Here is a 20,668-nt window from a genome sequence, read left to right on the forward strand (position 1 = left end):
AACGTCATCCACATTGCTGTGGTTCTTGAGTGGCACGTAAATCAAACCAGATAAGGATGGCAAATTTCCTTCCCTGAAGGCCACGACTGGACCAAATGGGTTTTTCCTGACAATTGTCAATGATTTTGTGGTCAACAGTAGATTCTTAATTCTGGATTAGAGTGGTGCTGGAAAAACACAGCAGTTCAGGCAGCATCCGAGGAGCAGGATTCCTGCTCCTCGGATGCTGCCTGAACTGCTGTGCTTTTCCAGCACCACTCTAATCCAGAATCTGGTTTCCAGCATCTGCAGTCATTGTTTTTACTTAATTCCAGATCAGTATTGAATTCAAATTCCACCATCTGCCAGGTGGGTTTCAAAACCAGGTCCCCAGAATATGACATTAATTTTTATGGATTAATAGCTAAGCAATGGTACCACAAGGTATTGCCTCCCCCATGTGCAAATAAACCCCAAATGTTGGAACTCTCTTTCACAAATGGAAACTGATGCTCAACCAATAATTGATTTTAATTGTGACAGTGATATATTTCTGTAATCAAAGATATTAAGGGAGACAAAGAAAAGCTGGGCTTGAGAGCTTAGGTCAGAGGTCAGCCTGATTTACCCATTGATTAGCAAAACAGGCTGAAAGGGTGAAATGACAGTATAATGGTCAAGCAGAGATCAGTGTGAAAGTGTCCATCCCCTCCTCCCGAGGATGGGTCAGCTTTTTGCATACAATTACAAATCATAGAGGTATTGCAGCACAGAAGGAGGCCACTTGGCCTTTCACGTCTGGACTGGCTCATTAAATAAGCACCATTGCCCAGTAACAATTTTCACAAATCTTTGCACATTTTTAAATCAAAGTAATCATCCAGTTGTGCTGTACTTTCCTCATTGCAGATGGTCTTGTGAGGGGCATGGCGAATCCCATGCCAGAAATGGACAGGAGGTTGATGCCTCCACTACTGCCTTAAAGGTGTGAAGGACCCACCATCATATTTAAAGGGCCACTCACTCACTCATTGTAAGCCAGGAACAATGCTCAAACCCAGGCAGATACCTGCTGCTACCCATTTGACTCCTTTCCCCTTCCCCATGTCAACTCAAACTCCCTACCATCTCAAAGGACAAGGGCAGCAGATATGTGAGAACACCATCTGCAGATTCTTCTCCAAGTACCTCACCATCCTGACTTGGAAATATATCGACTTTCCTTCAGTGTTGCTGCATCAAAATCCTGCAATTCTCACCCACAGGACATCGTGGGTCTACCTCAAGCATGTGGACTGCAGCAGTTGAAGAAGGCAGCTCACTATCATCTCCTCAAGGACCAACTTAGGATGGATAATAAATGCTGGCCCAGCCAGTGATGTCCACTTCCCAAAAATGAGTAAAAGAAAAGCCCACGTCCCTTCTCTGGCCTCCTTGAACTGTGCTCATTACTCAGTCACCCTCAATGCCCTGTGCAACTTCCAGCCTCCTCAAAGAGGACCTCACTGCATTATCCAGCAAGGACAGGACCTTGCCTGCTGCATTCGTCCTTAATGCAATTGGAACCACAAGGCATATATTGCACACTGGTCAAGAAATTCTGGTGAGCTGTCCCTTTGACATGCAAATACATGATAAAAACTGAAAGGACTCCAGATGCAGGAAATCAGAAACAAAAACAAAAATTGCTGGAAAAGCTCAGCATCTGTGAAGAGAAATCAGAGTTAACATTTCGGGTCCGGTGACCCTTCCTCATAACTGGTGATATCTAGGAAAAAGTTGTTTTTTTATGCAGGAGATCAAGTGGGGGGAGGGGTAAGGAGTGAACAATAAATAGAGATAGAGCCTCAAAGAGAGAGAAGAACAGTTGGACAGACAAAAGAGTGGATCACCGAAGGCCTGGGAGAATGAATAGCTGCTAATGGGGACTGTTAGCAGCTCATAATGGTTTGTGTGTAATAGCAGACCATGTGATCACAAGGGGTGACGCTAGTGTGTAGGGGTTGGGGTAAGGACATGGGGAGAAGGTACCTCAAACCCTCACATTCTTGAACTCAATATTTAGCCCAGAAGTTGGGACAGTTCCTAAGCAGAAAATAAGATGTTGTTCTTCCAGCTTGCACTGAGCTTCACTAGAGAACTGCAGCATGCCTGAGACTGAGATGTTGGCCAGGGAAGAGGGTGGGGTGTTAAAGTGGCAGGCAACTGGAAGCTCAGGGTCTTTTTTGCGCACAGATTCTGTGAAACAGTCACCCAGTCTGCACTTGGTTTCCCCAATGTGGAGGAGACCACATTGTGAGCAGTGAATGCAGTCGACTAGATTGTGTGAAATGCAGGTAAAGTGCTGCTTCATCTGGAAGGTGTGTTTGGGAACTTGTATACTGAGGAGGGAGAAGGTAAATGGACAGGTGTTACACCTTCTGTGGTTGTGGGGGAAGCTGCAGTGGGTTGTAGGTGGTGTATTGGGAGTGAGGAGGAGTGGGCCAGTTTGTCCTGGACGGAACAGTCCCTGCGGTAGGCTGACAAGGAAGGGCAGGGAATATGTGTCTGGTGGTGGCATCTCACTGGAGGTAGTGGAAATGGTGGCTAATGATCCCCTGGATGTGCATGCTGATGGGATAGTAGGTGAATACCAAAGGGGACCCTGTCACTGTTGTGGGAGAGAAGAGAGAGGGAATGAAGGGTGAAGTGCAGGAGATGGGTTGAACCCTGTCAACAATGGTGCTGGGGAATCTTTGGTTGAGTAGAAGGTGGGCATTTCAGAAGCTTTCTTATCGAAGTTGGCATCATTGGAACAGATGCAATGGAGGTGGAGGAACTGGGAGAATGGAATAGAGTCTTTACAGGAAGTGGGGTGTGAGGATGTATAGTCCAGGTGACTGTGGGAGTCGGTAGGCATGTAGGGATTTTTGTGGCAATGGAAACAGAAATGGACCAGGTGAAGGTGAGAGAGGGATGGAAATTGGAAGCGAATTTGGAAACGAATTTGTAAACATGTCCAATTCCAGACAAGAAGGGGAAGCAGCACCAATGATGTCATCAACATTTCAGAAAAATAGTTGTCAGTGGGTGCTGGAATAGGACTAGAACAAGGAATGTTCCATATATCCCACAAAGTGATAGGTATCACTGGGGCTCATGCAGGTAACCATGGTCAGCCCTCTGACCTGAATAAAGTGAAAGGAATTAAAAGAGTCTGGAGGCTCACTGAAGATGTTACCTAGTGGATGTAGGTTTGCTCGCTGAGCTGAAAAGTTTATTTTCATTACCTTACTAGGTAACATCTTCAGTGGACCTCATGCAAAGCAAGGCTGAAAATTCCTGCTTTCTATTTATATGTTTGGGTTTCTTTGGGTTGGTGATGTCATTTCCTGTGGTGATGTTATTTCCTGTGGTAAAGTCACTTTCTGTTCCTTTTCTCAGGGGGTGGTAGATGGGGTCTAACTCATGTGTTTGTTGATAGAGTTCCGGTTGGAATGCCTTGCTTCTAGGAATTCTCGGGCATGTCTTTGTTTGGCTTGTCCAAGGATGGATGTGTTGTCCCAGTTGAACTGGTGTCTTTCCTCATCCGTGTGTGAGGATACTAGTTAGAGAGGGTCATGTCTTTTTTGGCTAGTTTGTGTTCATGTATCCTGGTGGCTAGTTTTCTGCCTGTTTGTTCAGTTCCCCTGCTCACTGCCTGGCTTCCTGCTTCCAGCAGCAGTATAAGTTACTGCTCTTTACTCCTGAAAGAAATCACAGGACATTGGTGTGAAAAATGGAAAAGAAAAATTTGATTGAATTTGTCATAGGTGCAGAAATAGGCCATCAGCACATCAAGTCTGCTCTGTCATTCAGTGAGATCATGACTGATCTGATAATCCTCAACTCCACTTTTCTGCTTTTTCCCAATAACCCTTGGTTTCCTTACTGATCAGACTTTTTTAAAAATCTGTCTATGTTGGGGCAGAGTAGAATAAATTTTACTTGGTATCTGGCTGTGTTATAACTGGTTTGGGAGATTTTTCCTGTTGTTTGACAATACAATGCCTTACATCCTCTACCTCCTTCTCTGTCCACAGGGAAAAGAGGAAAGAAGATGATGCTATTCCTACAGCAGATGGCAGTGTTGTCCCATACATAGAACATTCATTCCACCAGCACATCAATTATTTAATTTTGAACATAAAATTTGACAAGGAAAGCAATGTTTAGTTTTATACCAGTCTGAGTATACATCTGAAGATAATGAGAATAAATGCCGCCAGATTGGAAAAGCAGCGTTTGAAAGTTTTAAAATATTACCAATTTAATCAAATTTTAGGCATTTTCACTCAAGTTGCCAAACAAAGATAACAGACAAAGAAAAAGTCTAAAAGCAATAAGGTATGAGGATAGATATTCCATTTTTGTCGTTTTCGGAATAGAGTTTCAACCGTTAGAAAAACACACAGAGAAATTAGCAGATGCAACATTTAATTTTATGACTTGGAGGAGGCGGTGTTGGACTGGGGTGGACAAAGTTAAAAATCACACAACACCAGGTTATAGTCCAATAGGTTTATTTGGAAGCACTAGCTTTCAGAGTGCTGCTTCTTCATCAGGTAGTTGTGATGATAAAGAAGCAGCGCTTCGAAACTAGTGCTTCCAAATAAACCTGTTGGACTATAACCTGGTGTTGTGTGATTTTTAACTCATTTTTTAGACGATTATGATTTTAATTCTGCATCTTTGGTGGTTGATGGTCCACAACATGAATGCAAAAGCTAAAAATCTATTCCTGGTTTGTCTGTGGTAGATGATCACAATGACTTGATGAGAGCTGGCTGGGCCATAAAACACACTGTCAGGTTCCACTGGGCTTCTGACAAAGCTGCTCACATTTCCAGGAGCATCCTGAGATATGAAGGAAACTCCCGAAGGGCACTGGTAGCAGTTTTGTAGCTCCTCATTTCTCACCTGCTGCAGAATGTGTGACCCCATCTTTATCACCAAGATTGATGTGGAGGTGCCAGTGCTGGACTGGGGGTGGACAAGATCAGAAGTCACATGACATCAGGTTATAGGTCAACAGGTTTATTTGAAATCACAAGCTTTTAAAGTGCTGCCCCTTCTTTTGATCAAGTACTCCGAAAGCTTGTGATTTCAGATATAACCTGATGTCATGTGACTTTTGACCTCATCAAAATCGAGACCACCCGAACAGAATTACCAATGCTGCTTCCATCTTTTGTCTGAGCCCACTCAATCAAACTTCCTCATAAGATCACCTTGCTTCAGCCCAGAATGCACACTTCTCTCTTCAAATCACTGTATCCAAAAGACCAGAGTGGCATAGATGCTCAGTGGTTAGCACTGTGTCTTATAGTGCCAGAGACTCAGGTTTGCTTCCTCCCTCAGGCATGTGTCTGTGTAGAGTTTGCACATTCCCTCCATGCCTGCATTGGTTTCCTCCAGGTGCTCCGGTTTCCTCTCGCACTCCAAAGAAGTGCAGGTTAGATGAACTGGCCATGCTAAATTGTCTATAGTGTCAAGGGATGTGAATTAACGATGGGGAATGCACAGTTACAGAGAAAGGATAAGTCTGGGTGGGATGCTCTTTGGAGGGTTGGTGTAGACCTGATGGGCGAATAGTCCGTTCCCACTCTGTATAGATTCTATTGTATTCTAAGAAACTACCTCCAACATCAGCAAACCCATTATAGCATTAAACTACTGACCACCCAAACCCTTCTTAGAGCCCCTATTAGTTGATGCTGTTAACTGTTCCCTCTCATTAGGTACCATCCCCCTCAACTTCAAGTCTCTTGTCAATACTTCCACTTCAAAAAAACTCAACCTTCACCAAACAGACCTTGTAAACTATTCTCCCAATCCCTCTTCTCTCCAAGAAACCTTGGGATGTGTTGGCAACTCCCAAATCTGTACCATCTGTCCCAGAACTCCATGTTTCAATCACTCCCATCAGGTTTCTGTCCCTGCCAAAGTACCGAAGGAACTCTTATAAAAATAACCCTCTTTCATAAAGTGCTTTCATCGGCTTTGGGAGTCACTGGAAGGCCAACAGTTGTTGTCCATCCCACATTGCTCTTAAACTGAACGAAATGTGCCACCCTTCCCTGGTTTGACTGGACAGTAGTGACGTTAGACAGGACTTGAACTGAATCGATATTATCTTAGCATCATTCTGCAGTGTAAATCAGCCATCTAGTCAATTTAGTTACATTAAATGCTGCACGTTCCTCCTTCAAGATCCCCGTTTGGTCTTTGCTGGGCTGCAGTTGGACCGATTTACCAGCAGAGGTCAGCGCAAATCTGGTGCAAACTTCTAACTAACGGCATAAGTCCTAATTTCGACAGTTCCCTCAAATTTACTGTACACCACGTCAGTGCAAAGATGCATGTTCTACACTTGGAAACTTACTTACATTGGATGTTTCTTTTTGTTGTAAATTTATTTATGGGGGAAGTTGATGCAATTAATGATGATGTAAAAGTCCACACGAGTCATAGTAACATGATATTTTGTACAAGCCTATTGCAAATTATTAACTGTGTGGGACATCAAAGAGTGTGCGGCCCTGGGACTGTGTTGGGAGGCAGCGTCCATATCTTGTTTGGTACCATCTTGTGAAAGTTACGGGCTTTGAGGATCGCTGATTAACAGGAGGTCAGGTAATACTGGTAGCTGTTTGTTGCATGAAAGTTGCCTTTTAGGCAATAAACCTTTCGTATTATTGCAATAAAATCGATAAGAAGTCTAACGAGATCAAATGTACGGCTGTATGACTGACGGTCAAATAGGCAAAGTCTGATTACCTACAGAAACATCTAGAGTTGTAGTTCACAAAAGGCCAACAACTGACAATGAATCATGATCCTATTTCTCGAACTAGGTTTTATTGCAACAATACCCCACATGTTCCTTCTCTTTCACTATCACACACATTTTCTGATTCACTCCTCGCGTATCAAACAGTCCAGAAGGAAGAGTGATGTGGGGTTTTACATTGCAGGTTTAGGTAGATTTGGGGTTACTTAGCACAATTGGCTTGCAAAGTAAAGTGATTCTAACAGCATGGGTTCAATTCATACGCCATCTATCATTATTATGAAGGTCCCACCTCCTCAACCTCATCCTTCATCTGGGACATGGGAACCCACAGATTAAACCAGCACACTCTCCAATTAGGGAGCAGCCCTCTGCAGCAATGGTGACTTTACCTTGGGATAAATTAATCTTTCATTAATGAAAGCATGTTCATATTTCCAGAGTGTTCATGTCATGAGATAAACCTGATAAGGTATCAGAGCCAGGTAACCCTCGAGTCATTCAGATCTGACATATTCAATCCTTTCACTACAGTGAGAATGGTACACTTATCCACAGCTTCTGTAGTTTTGGAAAATCAGCCAGTGCTCTTGCTCCGAGTCACTTTAACCCAATCTCTGCTAAAGGTCTGGATAGAGGATAAAGATGGGATTACTTAGTCTACTTGTCTTGGAATGTGGGAAATGTGAAACAGAAACAGAAAGTGCAGGAAGAACTCAGCAGGTCTGACACCATCTGTGGATAGAGAAACAGAATGACTACTTTGAGTCCAGTGCGATTTTTCTTCAGAACACTTCAATGTTTCTCCACAGATGCTGCTGGACCTGTCGAGTTTCATGGGTGAAAATCATGACTCCATCTGGATTGTGTGTCACTGCTTCATGCAGCACAGAAACTTTGGTGCAACTTGTCTATGCCAACCAGATTTCCCAAACAGAACTTGTTCCATTTGCTTGCATTTGGCCCAGATCAGTTTAAACCTTTCCTCTTCATGTACCTGTGCAAATATCTTTTAAATGTTATAACTGTACCTGCATCTACCACTTTCCCTACCACTTTCATTTCACATTTGTACTACCCTCTATAAGAAAACGTTGCCCTTCAGGTCCCTTCTAAATCTTTCTCCTATCATCATAAACACCCCTATACTAAGGGAAAAAACCTTTGCTATTCAGCTTATCTACACCCCTCATAATTTTATAAACCTCTATCAACCTCCTATGCTCCAGGGAAAAAAAGTCCCAGCCTATCCAGCCTCTCCTAAAACTCAAACCCTCCAGTCCCAGGAACATTAAAGTAAATCTTTTCAGTACCCTTTCCAATTTAATACTAGCCTTCCTATGGCAGGGCAACCAAACTGTACACAGTATTCCAAAAGTAGCCTCACCAATATACTGTACAGCCACAACATGATGCCTCAACTCTTATTCTCAATGGCCAGAGTCTGGATGTTTGGATTGTGAGGAAGCAGGATATAAATGGGCAAGTATTACACCTTGTATGACTGAATAGGAAGGTGCCATGGGGCTATGAGGAGGTGTTGGGAGTGCAGGTGGAGTGGACCAGTGTGGCCTAGAGGAATTGGTCCCTGCAGAATGTTAACACGAGAGGGGAGGGGAATGTGTTTCTGGTGGTAGCGTTCTGCTGGAGACAGTGGAAAATGATGCAATATATGGAAGTGGTAGATGTCAGGGGAACCCTTTTGGTGTTGTGGGAAAGTAGAGAACAGGTGAGTGCAGAAATACGGAAAATGGGTCGGACACGACTGAGGGCTCTGTCCACCAAAGTCACAGAGAATCCTCGTTTGATGAAAAAGATGGACATTTCTGAGATCCTCTTTGCAGAAGGTGGTATAATCAAAATAAATGCTACAGAGAGGAAGAAACTGGCAGAATGGAATGAAGTATTTTGTCCGGATGTATGGTCCACATGACTGTGGAGACTGGTGGGTTTGTAGGGGACTTCCACATGTCATTAACTGTATCTGTTGCTCCTGATGTGGTCTCCTCTACATTGGGAAGACTGGACGCCTACTCGCAGAGTGCTTCAGAGAACATCTCTAGGACACCCGCAAGAATCATCCCCACCGCCCCATGGCTGAACATTTCAACTCCCCCTCCCACTTTGCTGAGGACATGTAGGTCCTGGGCCTCCTCCCTTACCACCCGACACCTGGAGGAAGAGCGCCTCATCTTGAGGAAGAATGCACGTCTCTAATCTAAACTCTGATCGCCAGCATCTGCAGTACTCAGTTTCAACCAGTTTGTAGTGGAAACCTACTAATGGTGCAGCCAACCCATGTTGATCTACTTAAGATCCCTATTATCAGTTTTACTTTCTCTCTGACGGATTATCACCATCCCTTTGTCTCCCTCATTGTCGTTTGCCCTCTCTGGCCTCTATCTCTGCGCTCCCCACTTCCACATACATTGAACATGTAACACTAGCTTCTCTAGTAGTCTTTGAGTTTGCTTGGGAAATTAATGTTGCCCTGGATGGACTTGAGGGGGCTGGGAGTTATTTTTCAATAATTAATAATTTTGATTTGATTAAGCAAGCAAGGAATTTGATTATATGCTGTTTGAGTGTAGTTAATTATAAACACACTCCCTCCGAAGGGAATCCATATGCCAGGTTAGAAGCAAAGTTATTGGCTTATGGTTTTATTGATGTTTAAGGCACAGGTAAATGTAAACTTAAAATAACAAATAACATGTGTGAGAATACTTTCATTATTACACAGCTATATTATGAACTGGTTTAGTTTTGTAGTAACACATGTAACAGGCCTGTGCATGCATTTCTGTAACCCACCATGGATAAGTGAGGTCAGTTGGCCAGATAGTTAGTTTGCAATGATGCCAACTGCATAGGTTCAGCTCCTGTACCAGCCTGATGTTATCATGAATATCCCATCTTCTCCACCTCACCTGAGGTTTGGTGACCCTAAGGTTAAACCACCAACAGTCACCTGTCTCTATTGAGAGAGTGGGACTATGGGGGTGACTTTAGTTTCAATTCGTACATACATTATCATCAGTAGTTGGTCTTGTAGTTGTTTTGATCCTTTGAGATGACTTAATTTGGACATTAGAGATGCTAGATGAATACATGGTTTCACTGATGCCAGAACAGCTTGCTGAAGAGTCATGGACTTGGTAAGAGTAAGAGGACAAACTGTTACCAACAGAATAATTGAAAAGCTTATGCCCAAAATGTCGATTCTCCTGCTTCTCAAATGTCGCCTGACCTGCTGTGCTTTTCCAGCACCATACTTATTGATTCTGATATCCAGCATCTGTAGTCTTGACTTTCTCCTAATCTAATGATATGTTTGGCATGTGAAAGAATGACACAAGAGACAATAGGAGGTGTGCTACCAATCTGACCACTGCCTCTAAAGTAATTTAGGAGGAATTAAACATACAAGACCTGACCAATCCAAGATTGGCCACGGACTATACATGCACTATCCATGCAGTAATAAGCCAATTGGAGTCATGTTTTGGAGATGCCGGTGTTGGACTGGGAAGTACAAAGTTATAAATCACACAACACCAGGTTATAGTCAAACACGTTTATGTGGAAGCACTAACTTTCAGAGTGTTGCTCCTTCATCAGGTGGCTGTGGAGTATAAGATCGTAAGACACAGAATTTATAGCAAAAGTCTACAGTGTGATGCAACTGAAATTATGTATTGAAAAACACTTGGATTATTTGTTAAGTCTCTCATGTGTTAGACTATAACTTGGTGTTGTGTGATTTTTAACTAAGCCAATTGGAATTCGGGATGTCTTTGATCATGCCCAGGGAGTAAGGGTTGGTGAGGGTTCATTAGGTCTGTGTTTCAGTGGCTCGATACATGAGAAGGAAGATCAAAGACAGTCAAGGAATGCCAGTCAACAGAACACAAGAAACTGTGACAGTGTCACAAGCTTGATATCTGAAGGGGAGTGACTGTAAAAATGCTGCTTTTATTATTTATTTTGTACTTGTTATGATGAGCCTAACAAATTCTGTAAAACATGTGAAAACATATACTTGTACCTGAAATGGGTCTAGTAACTAATCGGGTGAAGGCAATTTACATCAGCTGCCTCCAGCTTTGACTATAATTGTAATTAGCAATTAAAGTTATGGTGAACCATAAAATATCACAGGGCTGATCTAACTGAGATAGTTCAAATTCTGAAAGATTTAGATAGAGTGTTTAGACAGAAGAGTTCCTCCTCTGGGAACAGCACCATCAGAAGTCGTCAATATCAGGTAATCACCAAGAAATCCAATTGGGAATTCAGAGGAAACGTCTTTACTCAGACAGTGATATGAATGTGAACTCACTCCTTCAGGGAGTTGTTTGAGAGAACAGTAGAGGTACACCTATGGGGAAATCAGACAGGGACATGAGGGACAAGGCAATAGAGAGTTGACATGACAGATTTAGAGGAGGAGAGATGGAGTGCACAGAATATAATGATTGGCATAAACTGCTTGGGATGGATGATAGGTTTCCTGCTGCATATTCTACATAATCCTAGTTTGACAGTTTTGGATATGAACATTGCTATATAACCAATCCATGATTACCTCTGAGAATATGCCGGTAACTGTCTTGTTCAACCGTTGCTCAGTGCAATGAAGGTGCTCCAATTGCTTTAAGAAACATGGACAATCTACAGCAGATAACACTGAAGAATTCCCACAAGTGGTAGCAAGAAAGATCATTCAACAGTAGCATCCTCTCATGAGCCAACATGCCCAGTATCAAGTCATTCACTTGAAAGCAGCTCTGCTGTTTGGGACACGGCAATCATGAATGACAGAGGAAAGGTTGGTTCCCCTTATGGGAGAGTCTAAGACCAAAGGGCTAATCTCAGAGTAAGGGTTCACCCTTTTAAGAGAAAGATGAGGAACACTTTCTTCTCTCAGAATGTAGTGAATCTGTGGAATTCTTTACCACAGAGAGGTATAGAGGTTAGGTCATTAAGTATATTCAAAGCTAAGGGACAGATTTTCATGAATAATAGAATCAAGGATTATTGGGAAAGTGGAGTTGAGGTTCACAGAATGGGCTTGATGGGCTAAATGACCTACTTCTGCTTTTACATCTTATGATCGAAGAATGCTCATTCAGGAAAGCACTGAACTCAGCTAGAGACTTCATTAGAAGTGGGCAGAAGTGAAGTTGAGGTTCAGACAGAATGCTCAAACCTCCCAAAACAACAAAGACTTAAACCATCAAGAATTATCTGCTCAGCATATGGCAGAGCTGACAAATTGCATATTCAGTCTGTCAGCTATTTCAGAACTAATAGAAGTATGGATACAAGTTGTTCTCAAGCCCAAGGAAGCACCTCAGAAGAAGATTCTCATAAAAGACCTGTATGGGTGGGATTACTGGGATTTGAACTCAATGGCAATGAAGGTACAGTGATATATTGCCAAGTCAGGATGGTATCTGACTTAAAGGGGTTTGGGAAATTATGTATCTGCTTCATTGGTATTCTAGTGATTAGGACTCTTGAGAACCTAAGAATTTGTGAACTCCAGCACTACATTCTTTAGATAGAATGAACTGTAACCACTTTATATAAAAGATTACAAGTAAAGGAATGCAGACAAATTGTTACAAAATTTTATGTACATTTTATTTTAATTCACAAAGACATCAATAATTTCAAACTGTTTATTCACAATTTGGAGGTATGAAATATAAACTATGCAAACCTGGCAGATTTACTTCATCAGTTTACACTAGTTATTTTTGTTTATTAAAATGGTCCATTAACTACATATCCATCAAGCATTAACATTTATCTTCAAATAATTTGTTTGTTTTATTTATTGATCATTCAAGTGGAAAAAAATACATTAGCTTTCTATGAACACAGGTTCGTTTGAGCTAAATTACAAAAAAAGTGAAAAATTATATAAATATATGTACATAAATATAACAGCAAAATAGAAGGAACCACTGTTTGCAATAAGTTAATTATAAATACCTTCAAAATGGTCAAGTGCTTGTTTAAGTGAATTTGCAATCAACTTCCTTCATGCTAAATTCCTTCAAATCCAATGGGACAAATTTGTATATTTTGAAACAACAGATACTTGATGCATATTTGGTATGACAGTTCCAGTTTATGAACTTTATTTTTAAAGTTATTTTGTGATTGAGATGGGATGGGACCAGATCTGCAATGTTTGGAGACCTCTTTCACAACAGTGCACTGGAGTTGTACATTTCATCCTGAATATCTGGCTTAGAAATGTCACCTTAATGAGCTGATTGGGTTTAACTTTAAAAATCACACAACACTAGGTTATAGTCCAACATGTTTATTTGGAAGCACTAGCTTTCGGAACACTGCTGATGAAGAAGCAGCTCTCAGAAAGCTAGTGCTTCCAAATTAACATGTTGGACTATAACCTAGTGTTGTGTGATTTTTAACTTTGTACATCCCAGTCCAACACCGAGGTCTCCAAATCATGGGTTTAAATTGTCCTCTTCAATTTGAACCAAGCTCATTGATTTAACTGAAAGATTTTTCACCTCCCAACCCTATCCTATCAGGAATTTAACTGCAGCCCAGCTCCTCAGGTGTAAGATGGAAACTTCATCTCTGAACTCCTTTCTTAAAAAAAAAAGAGATGGTTTAAACTGCCGTCTATCCTCTCTCATAGGACATACAGTCATGGACTCTGAGGTGTACAGCATGGAAACAGACCCTTCAGTCCAATTCATTCATACTGACCAGATATCCTAAATTAATCTCATCCCGTTTGCCAGCATGTCCCTCTAAACCCTTCCTATTCAACTGAAACTACAATTGTTCTTCCTATTTTGTATCTTTCGTCCTGAATTTCACAATATTGGTACAGAATACACCAATCCCGCTATTCTCAATAGAATGGAGGTTTGTGCTGTCAACTCTTTATCCTAAATCTTACAATAGGGTGAACGCTATTTTCTCCATATTCTATCTGGCCTTACACTGAACCTTCTATTTCTTATAATACAACAGGATTCCACACTATGTCCTGAATCTTTTCTCCCAGTAGAGTTGCATTTTACACAAATCTATTACATTGCTCCTAATGCTGCCCCAACTACACTCAGTCAGCATTTCGCTTGCTTTGCAGTTAAATATTCATAATGAGAATCAATTCCTTCAAGTTGGCACTCAAACTGTCTCTTTTTAATCCTGAGTGACGGAGAAAGTCTCTCAATTAAACACTGCCACCTCTTCAGCACAGCAAAAGAGCTGAGGACAAACAATTCAGTCCAAAAGAAAAGTGCAGTGCAATCACGGGTCTAACATAAACCTCGTTCATGTGGCTTCGTAAGTGAAGTCCAAAGGGTCCATGCTGTTGATCTGAATCACTGAAGACAGCGGCGAGTCAAGTTCAGAGGTGTCCCTGGACTGATCAGCAGGGACTGGGGGGAGAGGTTGTGTGTTCCGGATGGGCAGGAACTGAGAGAGAGGGGGGAATGTCCTGCCTCTTGTGTAGCCTCGTTGCCTTCTGTTGCTCAGGGACACAGCAGCTCCGTACTTTTCCGACCAGTACAAGTTGTAGGAGCCAGACACCAGGCGCTCCCTAAATGAACAGTCAGCTTCATTATAGGTCAGCTGGAGGAGTAATAAAAAACAAAGGGTCACTTGGGAGGGAGACGGGGATGGTGGTAATAAAGGGAAAGAGTCATGAGCCAATGTGTTTCCATGCTCCTTCACGCTGACAGCTGACAACACTGGCGCCCAGGGCTACCCGTGTGGACCTGCAGGTCAGTGAACTCTGGGTCACATAAACTAACTCACAACAGACCAGCGGCTGGTGCACGAAAGCTCAGATACTGTTCCACACAATCAGGCAATTGATGAAATAACTGTTAAAGTGGCAACGACATACTTACACACACCCCTCCACCCCACACATACCCCTACCCCCCACACACGCCCTCAACCCAAACACTCCCCCACCACCCCACACACACCCTCACCACCCCCACACACATCCCTCCACCCCACACATACCCCCAACCCCACACACACCCCTCCCCCCACACACACTCCCACTCCCCATACACACACACCCCCCACACACAAAGCTCCCACCCACACTCCCACACACATAACCCATACAGATACTCCCACTCACACGCCCCCACACACACCCTTCTACTCACAGTACACCACTCCACACACAACACTCCCCACTCACCCCCGCTCCCCCCACACATGCTCCCACTCACAGCACCCCCGCACACCCCCTCACCCCAGAACACCCCCCACTCACACTCCTCCCCATACACGCTCCCATTCCCCACATCCCCACCTCCCCACTCATCACCCCCCCCACAAACACTCCCACTTACCACAACCCACAATACACACCCACATACTTACACACAGTCCCACTCACTACAAACCCCTCCACGCACTTACACACACTTCACTCTTCACACCCTCACCCACACACAGTCACACCCATAGATGCTAACACACATAACCATACGCACATTAAACCACACACACACAGATACACGCCCACAATCGCCCCTCCCCACAAGCAGAGCCTCACATACCCAGAGACCGCCCACCCTCTCACATACCCAGGCAGCATGTCCCTATCCCAGTGCAGGGTGGGTGAATGCTGGAGGACTTACCGAGCCGAGCAACCTGCCGTCCCTCTCCATGCACAGGTAGCGCCCGCTCAGGTAGCCTTTGATAGCCACCACCCCCGGCGCCACCGCTCTCATCTCCAGGAGACCTGCAAAGGAAACAACACGGGCTCAGCGGGACATTCACCCCCCCTCTCCCCACCCGCTCCCCGCGTCTGCTCCCCCAACACACTCCCACACACACACTCTAACATGAGACTTTTAGCCAAAACAGTTCCAACTTTCAGAGAGAGAGAGAGAGTCTCTGTCTCCCGGGGAAGAGAGGCAGGGTTTTGTGAATCTCCCCGCCGCTTGCAATTCTCCCCCGGGTCTTTGGGAACATGCCTCTTGCTCACTGCAGGGTCTCTCTCTCTCTTCCTGAGGAATTGTAGAGTGTCTCGAAGCCGCGGAATTCTCTGCCACAGAACAAGGCTGGGGAGGTTTTCAAAAATTCTCTGGGTTAAAGGAATCAAAAGGTAGGTGAAAACAAACGGAATAGAGGACGGAGTTGGATGAAAAATGAATGATAGAACAGGCTCGAGGGGCCGAATGGCTTATTCCTGCTTCTATTGTCTATGTTTCTATCGACTTTTTTTTGGGGGGGGGAGGACGAGGTATGGAGCGGGAGCTGAATGAGTGGAGACCGGTCTCCATCACTCCTTCCCCTCACTCCCCGATTAATGCCCCTCTCTGTTAAATCACTGATAGAATCTGCTATTTCAGAAAAACAGATAAAGTTGGTCTGGCGAACATTACATTCCCGCCCAGTCTCCATCCCGGTTTTGCTGAAGTCCGCTCTCAATCACGCCAGGAATTTCAACAGTCATTTATTTATCCTGATGAAGGGCTTATGTCAATTCTCCTGCTCCTCGGATGTTGCCTAACTTTCTGTGCTTTTCCAGCACCACGCTCTGATTTCCAGCATCTGCAGCGCTCACTTTTTCCATATTTATTTATCCTCTCTCTCTGACAGTCTGGGAACATTGAGGAACACCAACACATAATTATTAGAGAACTTGGCAGGTCCAGCAGTTTGTGTACAGAGAGAAACTTGGTGAATGTTTCCGGTCCACAATTTCAGAGGAAGTCACTGGACCCGAATCATTAACTCTGTTTTCTCTCTCTCCACAGATGCTGCTGGACCTGCCGAGTTTCTCCAGCAATTTCTGTTTTGTTTCAGATCTTCAGCACCTGCAGATCTTTGTTAGTAACACAGCCTTCCCCTTCTCCAAGTGAGACAGTGTGAGAGAGTGAATGAGTAAGAGTGAGTGAATGAGTGTGTGTGAGAGAGAGAAAGTGGACAAATGAATGAGAAAATGAACGAAAGTGTGTGAGTGAGAGTAAATGAGTGAGTGAGCAAAAAGGAATGTGTGTGTGTGTCAATGAGTGTGAGTGAGTGAATGAGTGTGAGACAGTGTGTGTGAGTAAAGACTGAGTGTGAGTGAGCGAGAGTGCATGTGTGACAGAGAGAGTGCAAATGAGGGAGGGTGAGTGAGTAAAGAGTGTGAGCGAGTGTGAATGTGTGAGAAAGATTGAATGAGTTAGTGATAGAGAGAGGGTGTGTAGTGAGAGTGAGGGTGTGTAGGGAGGGTGTGTAGTGAGTGTGTAGTGAGGATGTGCAGTGAGAGTGTGTGGTGAGTGTTAGTGAGGGTGTAGTGAGGGTGTGTAGTGAGTGAGTAGTGAGGATGTAGTGAGTGTGCAGTGAGGGTGTAGTGAGGGTATGTGCAGTGAGGGTGAGAGACTCACTGTACACACTGCACTCCCAGCTGTGAGGGTGAGAGACAGGGTGTGCAGTGAGAGTGTGCAGTGAGTGTGTAATGAGGGTGTGTGTAGTAAGGGTGTAGTGAGGGTGTGTAGTGAGGGTGTGTAGAAAGGGTGTAGTGAGGATGTAGTGAGAGTGAGAGAGGGTGTGTAGTGAGAGTGTGTAGTGAGTGTGTAATGAGGGTGTGTGTAGTAAGGGTGTAGTGAGGGTGTGTAGTAAGGGTGTAGTGAGGGTGTGTAGAAAGGGTGTAGTGAGGATGTAGTGAGGGTGTAATGAGGGTGAGAGAGGGTGTGTAGTGAGTGTGTGGTGAGTGTGTGTAGAGAGGGGGTGTAGTGAGGGTGTGGAGTGAGGGTGTAGTGAGAGTGTACTGAGTGTGTGGAGAGGGGGTGTAGTGAGGGTGTGTAGTGAGGGTGTAGTGAGGGTGTGTAGTGAGTGTGTAGCGAGGGTGAGAGAGGGTGTGTAGTGAGGGTCTGTAGTGAGGATCTGTTGTGAGGATCTGTAGTGAGGGTGTGTAGTGAGAGTGAGAGTGTGTAGTGAGGGTGTGTAGTGAGTGTGAGAGTGTGTAGTGAGGGTGTAGTGAGGGTGTGTAGTGAGTGTGAGAGTGTGTAGTGAGGGTGTAGTGAGGGTGTGTAGTGAGTGTGAGAGTGTGTAGTGAGGGTGTAGTGAGGGTGTGTAGTGAGAGTGAGAGTGTGTAGTGAGGGTGTAGTGAGGGTGTGTAGTGAGTGTGAGAGTGTGTAGTGAGGGTGTAGTGAGGGTGTGTAGTGAGTGTGAGAGTGTGTAGTGAGGGTGTAGTGAGGGTGTGTAGTGAGAGTGAGAGTGTGTAGTGAGGGTGTAGTGAGGGTGTGTAGTGAGTGTATAGTGTGTAGTGAGGGTTTAGTGAGGGTGTGCCGTGAGTGTGTAGTGAGGGTCTGTAATGAGTTTGTAGTGAGTGTGTACTGAATGTGTGTAGTGAGAGTGAGGGTGTATAGTGAGGGTGTAGTGAGGGTGAGAGAGTGTATGTAGTGAGTGTGTGTAGTGAGGGTGAGAGAGGGTATGTAGTGAGGATGAGAGAGGGTATGTAGTGAGGGTATGTAGCGATGGTGTAGTGAGGGTATGTAGTGAGGGTATGTAGTGAGGGTGGGTGTAGTGAGGGTATGTAGTGAGGGTGTAGTGAGGGTATGTAGTGAGGGTGAGAGAGGGTGTGTAGTGAGGGGGTGTAGTGAGGGTGAGAGAGGGTGTGTAGTGAGGGGGTGTAGTGAAGGTGAGAGAGGGGGTGTAGTGAGCGGGTGTAGTGAAGGTGAGAGAGGGGGTGTAGTGAGGGTGAGAGAGGGTGTGTAGTGAGGGGGTGTAGTGAAGGTGAGAGAGGGGTGTAGTGAGGGGGTGTAGTGAGGGTGAGAGAGGGGGTGTAGTGAGGGGGTGTAGTGAGGGTGAGAGAGGGGGTGTAGTGAGGGTGAGAGAGGGTGTGTAGTGAGGGTGTGTAGTGAAGGTGAGAGAGGGTGTGTAGTGAGGGGGTGTAGTGAGGGTGAGAGAGGGGGTGTGTCGTGAGGGGGTGTAGTGAAGGTGAGAGAGGGGGTGTGTAGTGAGGGTGAGAGAGGGGGTGTAGTGAGGGGGTGTAGTGAGGGGGTGTGTAGTGAGGGGGTGTAGTGAGGGTGAGAGAGGGGGTGTGTAGTGAGGGGGTGTAGTGAGGGTGAGAGAGGGGGTGTGTAGTGAGGGTGAGAGAGGGGGTGTAGTGAGGGGGTGTAGTGAGGGGGTGTGTAGTGAGGGGGTGTAGTGAGGGTGAGAGAGGGGGTGTGTAGTGAGGGGGTGTAGTGAGGGTGAGAGAGGGGGTGTGTAGTGAGGGTGAGAGAGGGGGTGTAGTGAGGGGGTGTAGTGAGGGGGTGTGTAGTGAGGGGGTGTAGTGAGGGTGAGAGAGGGGGTGTAGTGAGGGGGTGTAGTGAGGGTGAGAGAGGGGGTGTGTAGTGAGGGGGTGTAGTGAGGGTGAGAGAGGGGGTGTAGTGAGGGGGTGTAGTGAGGGTGAGAGAGGGGGTGTGTAGTGAGGGGGTGTAGTGAGGGTGAGAGAGGGGGTGTGTAGTGAGGGGGTGTAGTGAGGGTGAGAGACTCACTGTACGCACTGCGCTCCCCGCTGCTGCCCACTGTGCCGTCCGGGTTCATCACTAGGTGCCAGCTGCCGGCGTTACTCTTGCTCTGCTCCGTGTACAGGTACAGGAAGCGGATCGTCTGTTCCCAGCCAGAGTCCAGGTGCGGGCCCGAGTCCGGGGAAGCGAGCGGCTGTGCCTGCGGCCCCCAGGCCAGCATTAGCTGGGTCAGGAGCAGCAGCCAGCAGACCGCTCGCCCCATCCTACAGCGGGCTAGCCGGCCCTGGGCTAGCTCCGGGAAATCCCAGGCAGCAAGCATTGGTGTAGGCAGAGAGAGGCTCAGGGAGGTTCTCTTCTTTCTCTCTATCTCTATCTCTCTCTCTATCTCTATCTCTCTGTGTCTCTCCGTGTCTCTGTGTCTGTCTCTGATGAGACCTGGGGGCGCAGCCTTTTAAAGGGTTCATTGCTTATCAGCAACATCGATACGCCTGCTCCCAAAAGAATTATTTGAAACTGGGTCATAATAGTATTTCTTTTAAAATGCCCGCCCACTCGTGAATTGCATCACAAATTCTCAGGGATATCCTAACCTTGAGCACTGTGTGGTGTGTGTGAGTATATATATGTGTATTTGTGTGTCTGTGTCTGTGTGTCTGTATGTGTCTGCCTGTGTGCGTGTGTGTGTGCGTATGTCCGTGTTTGTGTCTGTGTCTGTATGTCTCTGTGTATGTATGTGTGTGTGCTGTGTGTTTAACAGGATCCTGGCTTTATACCGCTGCCATTAAGTGGAAATCTCAATTCACCCGGCCCTGGGAAGAAGCCCCACTTCAACGTTAAGACCCTGCTTGGCCGGGCCATTCGGGGGAACAGACTTCAAGGAATTAGGAAGCAGTGATTAACCGGGCTTTGGACACTCAGAGTTTAATGAGGATTTGAGTCTGTGCACTGGGAGGACACTGAGACAAATACATTATGGTGAAATATTCCACAGGATTTAGCTGAGCCGCTGTATTGTTCAGGATGTTCCTGGCTCTCGCTGAGACTGCGGTGGAGTGCTTCTCTTTGCGGGGAATGTTGTGGGGTTAATGTGGGAGAAAGAATTCTCAGTCTCGATGGGATTTGCCATTTGAGGCCGGCTGAGGGCACTCTCTCATCACAGACTGCAGTCAGGCAGCCATCCATTCAGTGCGAACAAAACCCCCCTGACACAGTGGGAAAAGATTAAAGAGGTTAAGAAGCAACTACCTCCTTTGCATCTTCCTGGCACATGCAGCAACGTTGTTACATTGGGAACGATTTCTTTCCACGGTGTTTCCCGTCTTGTAAATTCCATTGTTGCCTGGACCCTGGAGGAGTGGGCAGAAGGACATTAAAGACACACTCTAAACAAAGGCTTTTGCGC

At 45.2% G+C, this 20,668-nt stretch overlaps 1 protein-coding gene across 1 annotated transcript; it reads right to left on the minus strand.

Annotated features, from left to right (window-relative positions):
• Positions 1-13,201: 13,201 nt before the first annotated feature.
• On the minus strand, positions 13,202-19,732 carry fgf19 (fibroblast growth factor 19). The gene is made up of 3 exons (XM_072591775.1): positions 19,294-19,732; positions 15,457-15,560; positions 13,202-14,422 (listed from the first exon to the last, which is right to left on the minus strand). Exons 1-3 carry the CDS (start codon positions 19,583-19,585, stop codon positions 14,123-14,125), a joined length of 696 nt encoding a protein of 231 aa, XP_072447876.1. The 5' UTR covers positions 19,586-19,732; the 3' UTR covers positions 13,202-14,122.
• Between the last annotated feature and the right edge of the window lie 936 nt (positions 19,733-20,668).

This window comes from Chiloscyllium punctatum, chromosome 22, assembly GCF_047496795.1.
Source record: "Chiloscyllium punctatum isolate Juve2018m chromosome 22, sChiPun1.3, whole genome shotgun sequence".
NCBI lineage: Eukaryota > Metazoa > Chordata > Chondrichthyes > Orectolobiformes > Hemiscylliidae > Chiloscyllium > Chiloscyllium punctatum.

Bases quoted from the DNA above. Each gene is read 5' to 3' on its own strand.
- fgf19 (XM_072591775.1), bottom strand. From the start codon at position 19,585: ATGCTTGCTGCCTGGGATTTCCCGGAGCTAGCCCAGGGCCGGCTAGCC. The intron at 15,561-19,293 runs GTGAGTCTCTCA...TTTCCTTTGCAG, and splicing joins CGGGGAGCGCAGTGCGTACA to GTCTCCTGGAGATGAGAGCG. The intron at 14,423-15,456 runs GTAAGTCCTCCA...TTACTCCTCCAG, and splicing joins ACGGCAGGTTGCTCGGCTCG to CTGACCTATAATGAAGCTGA.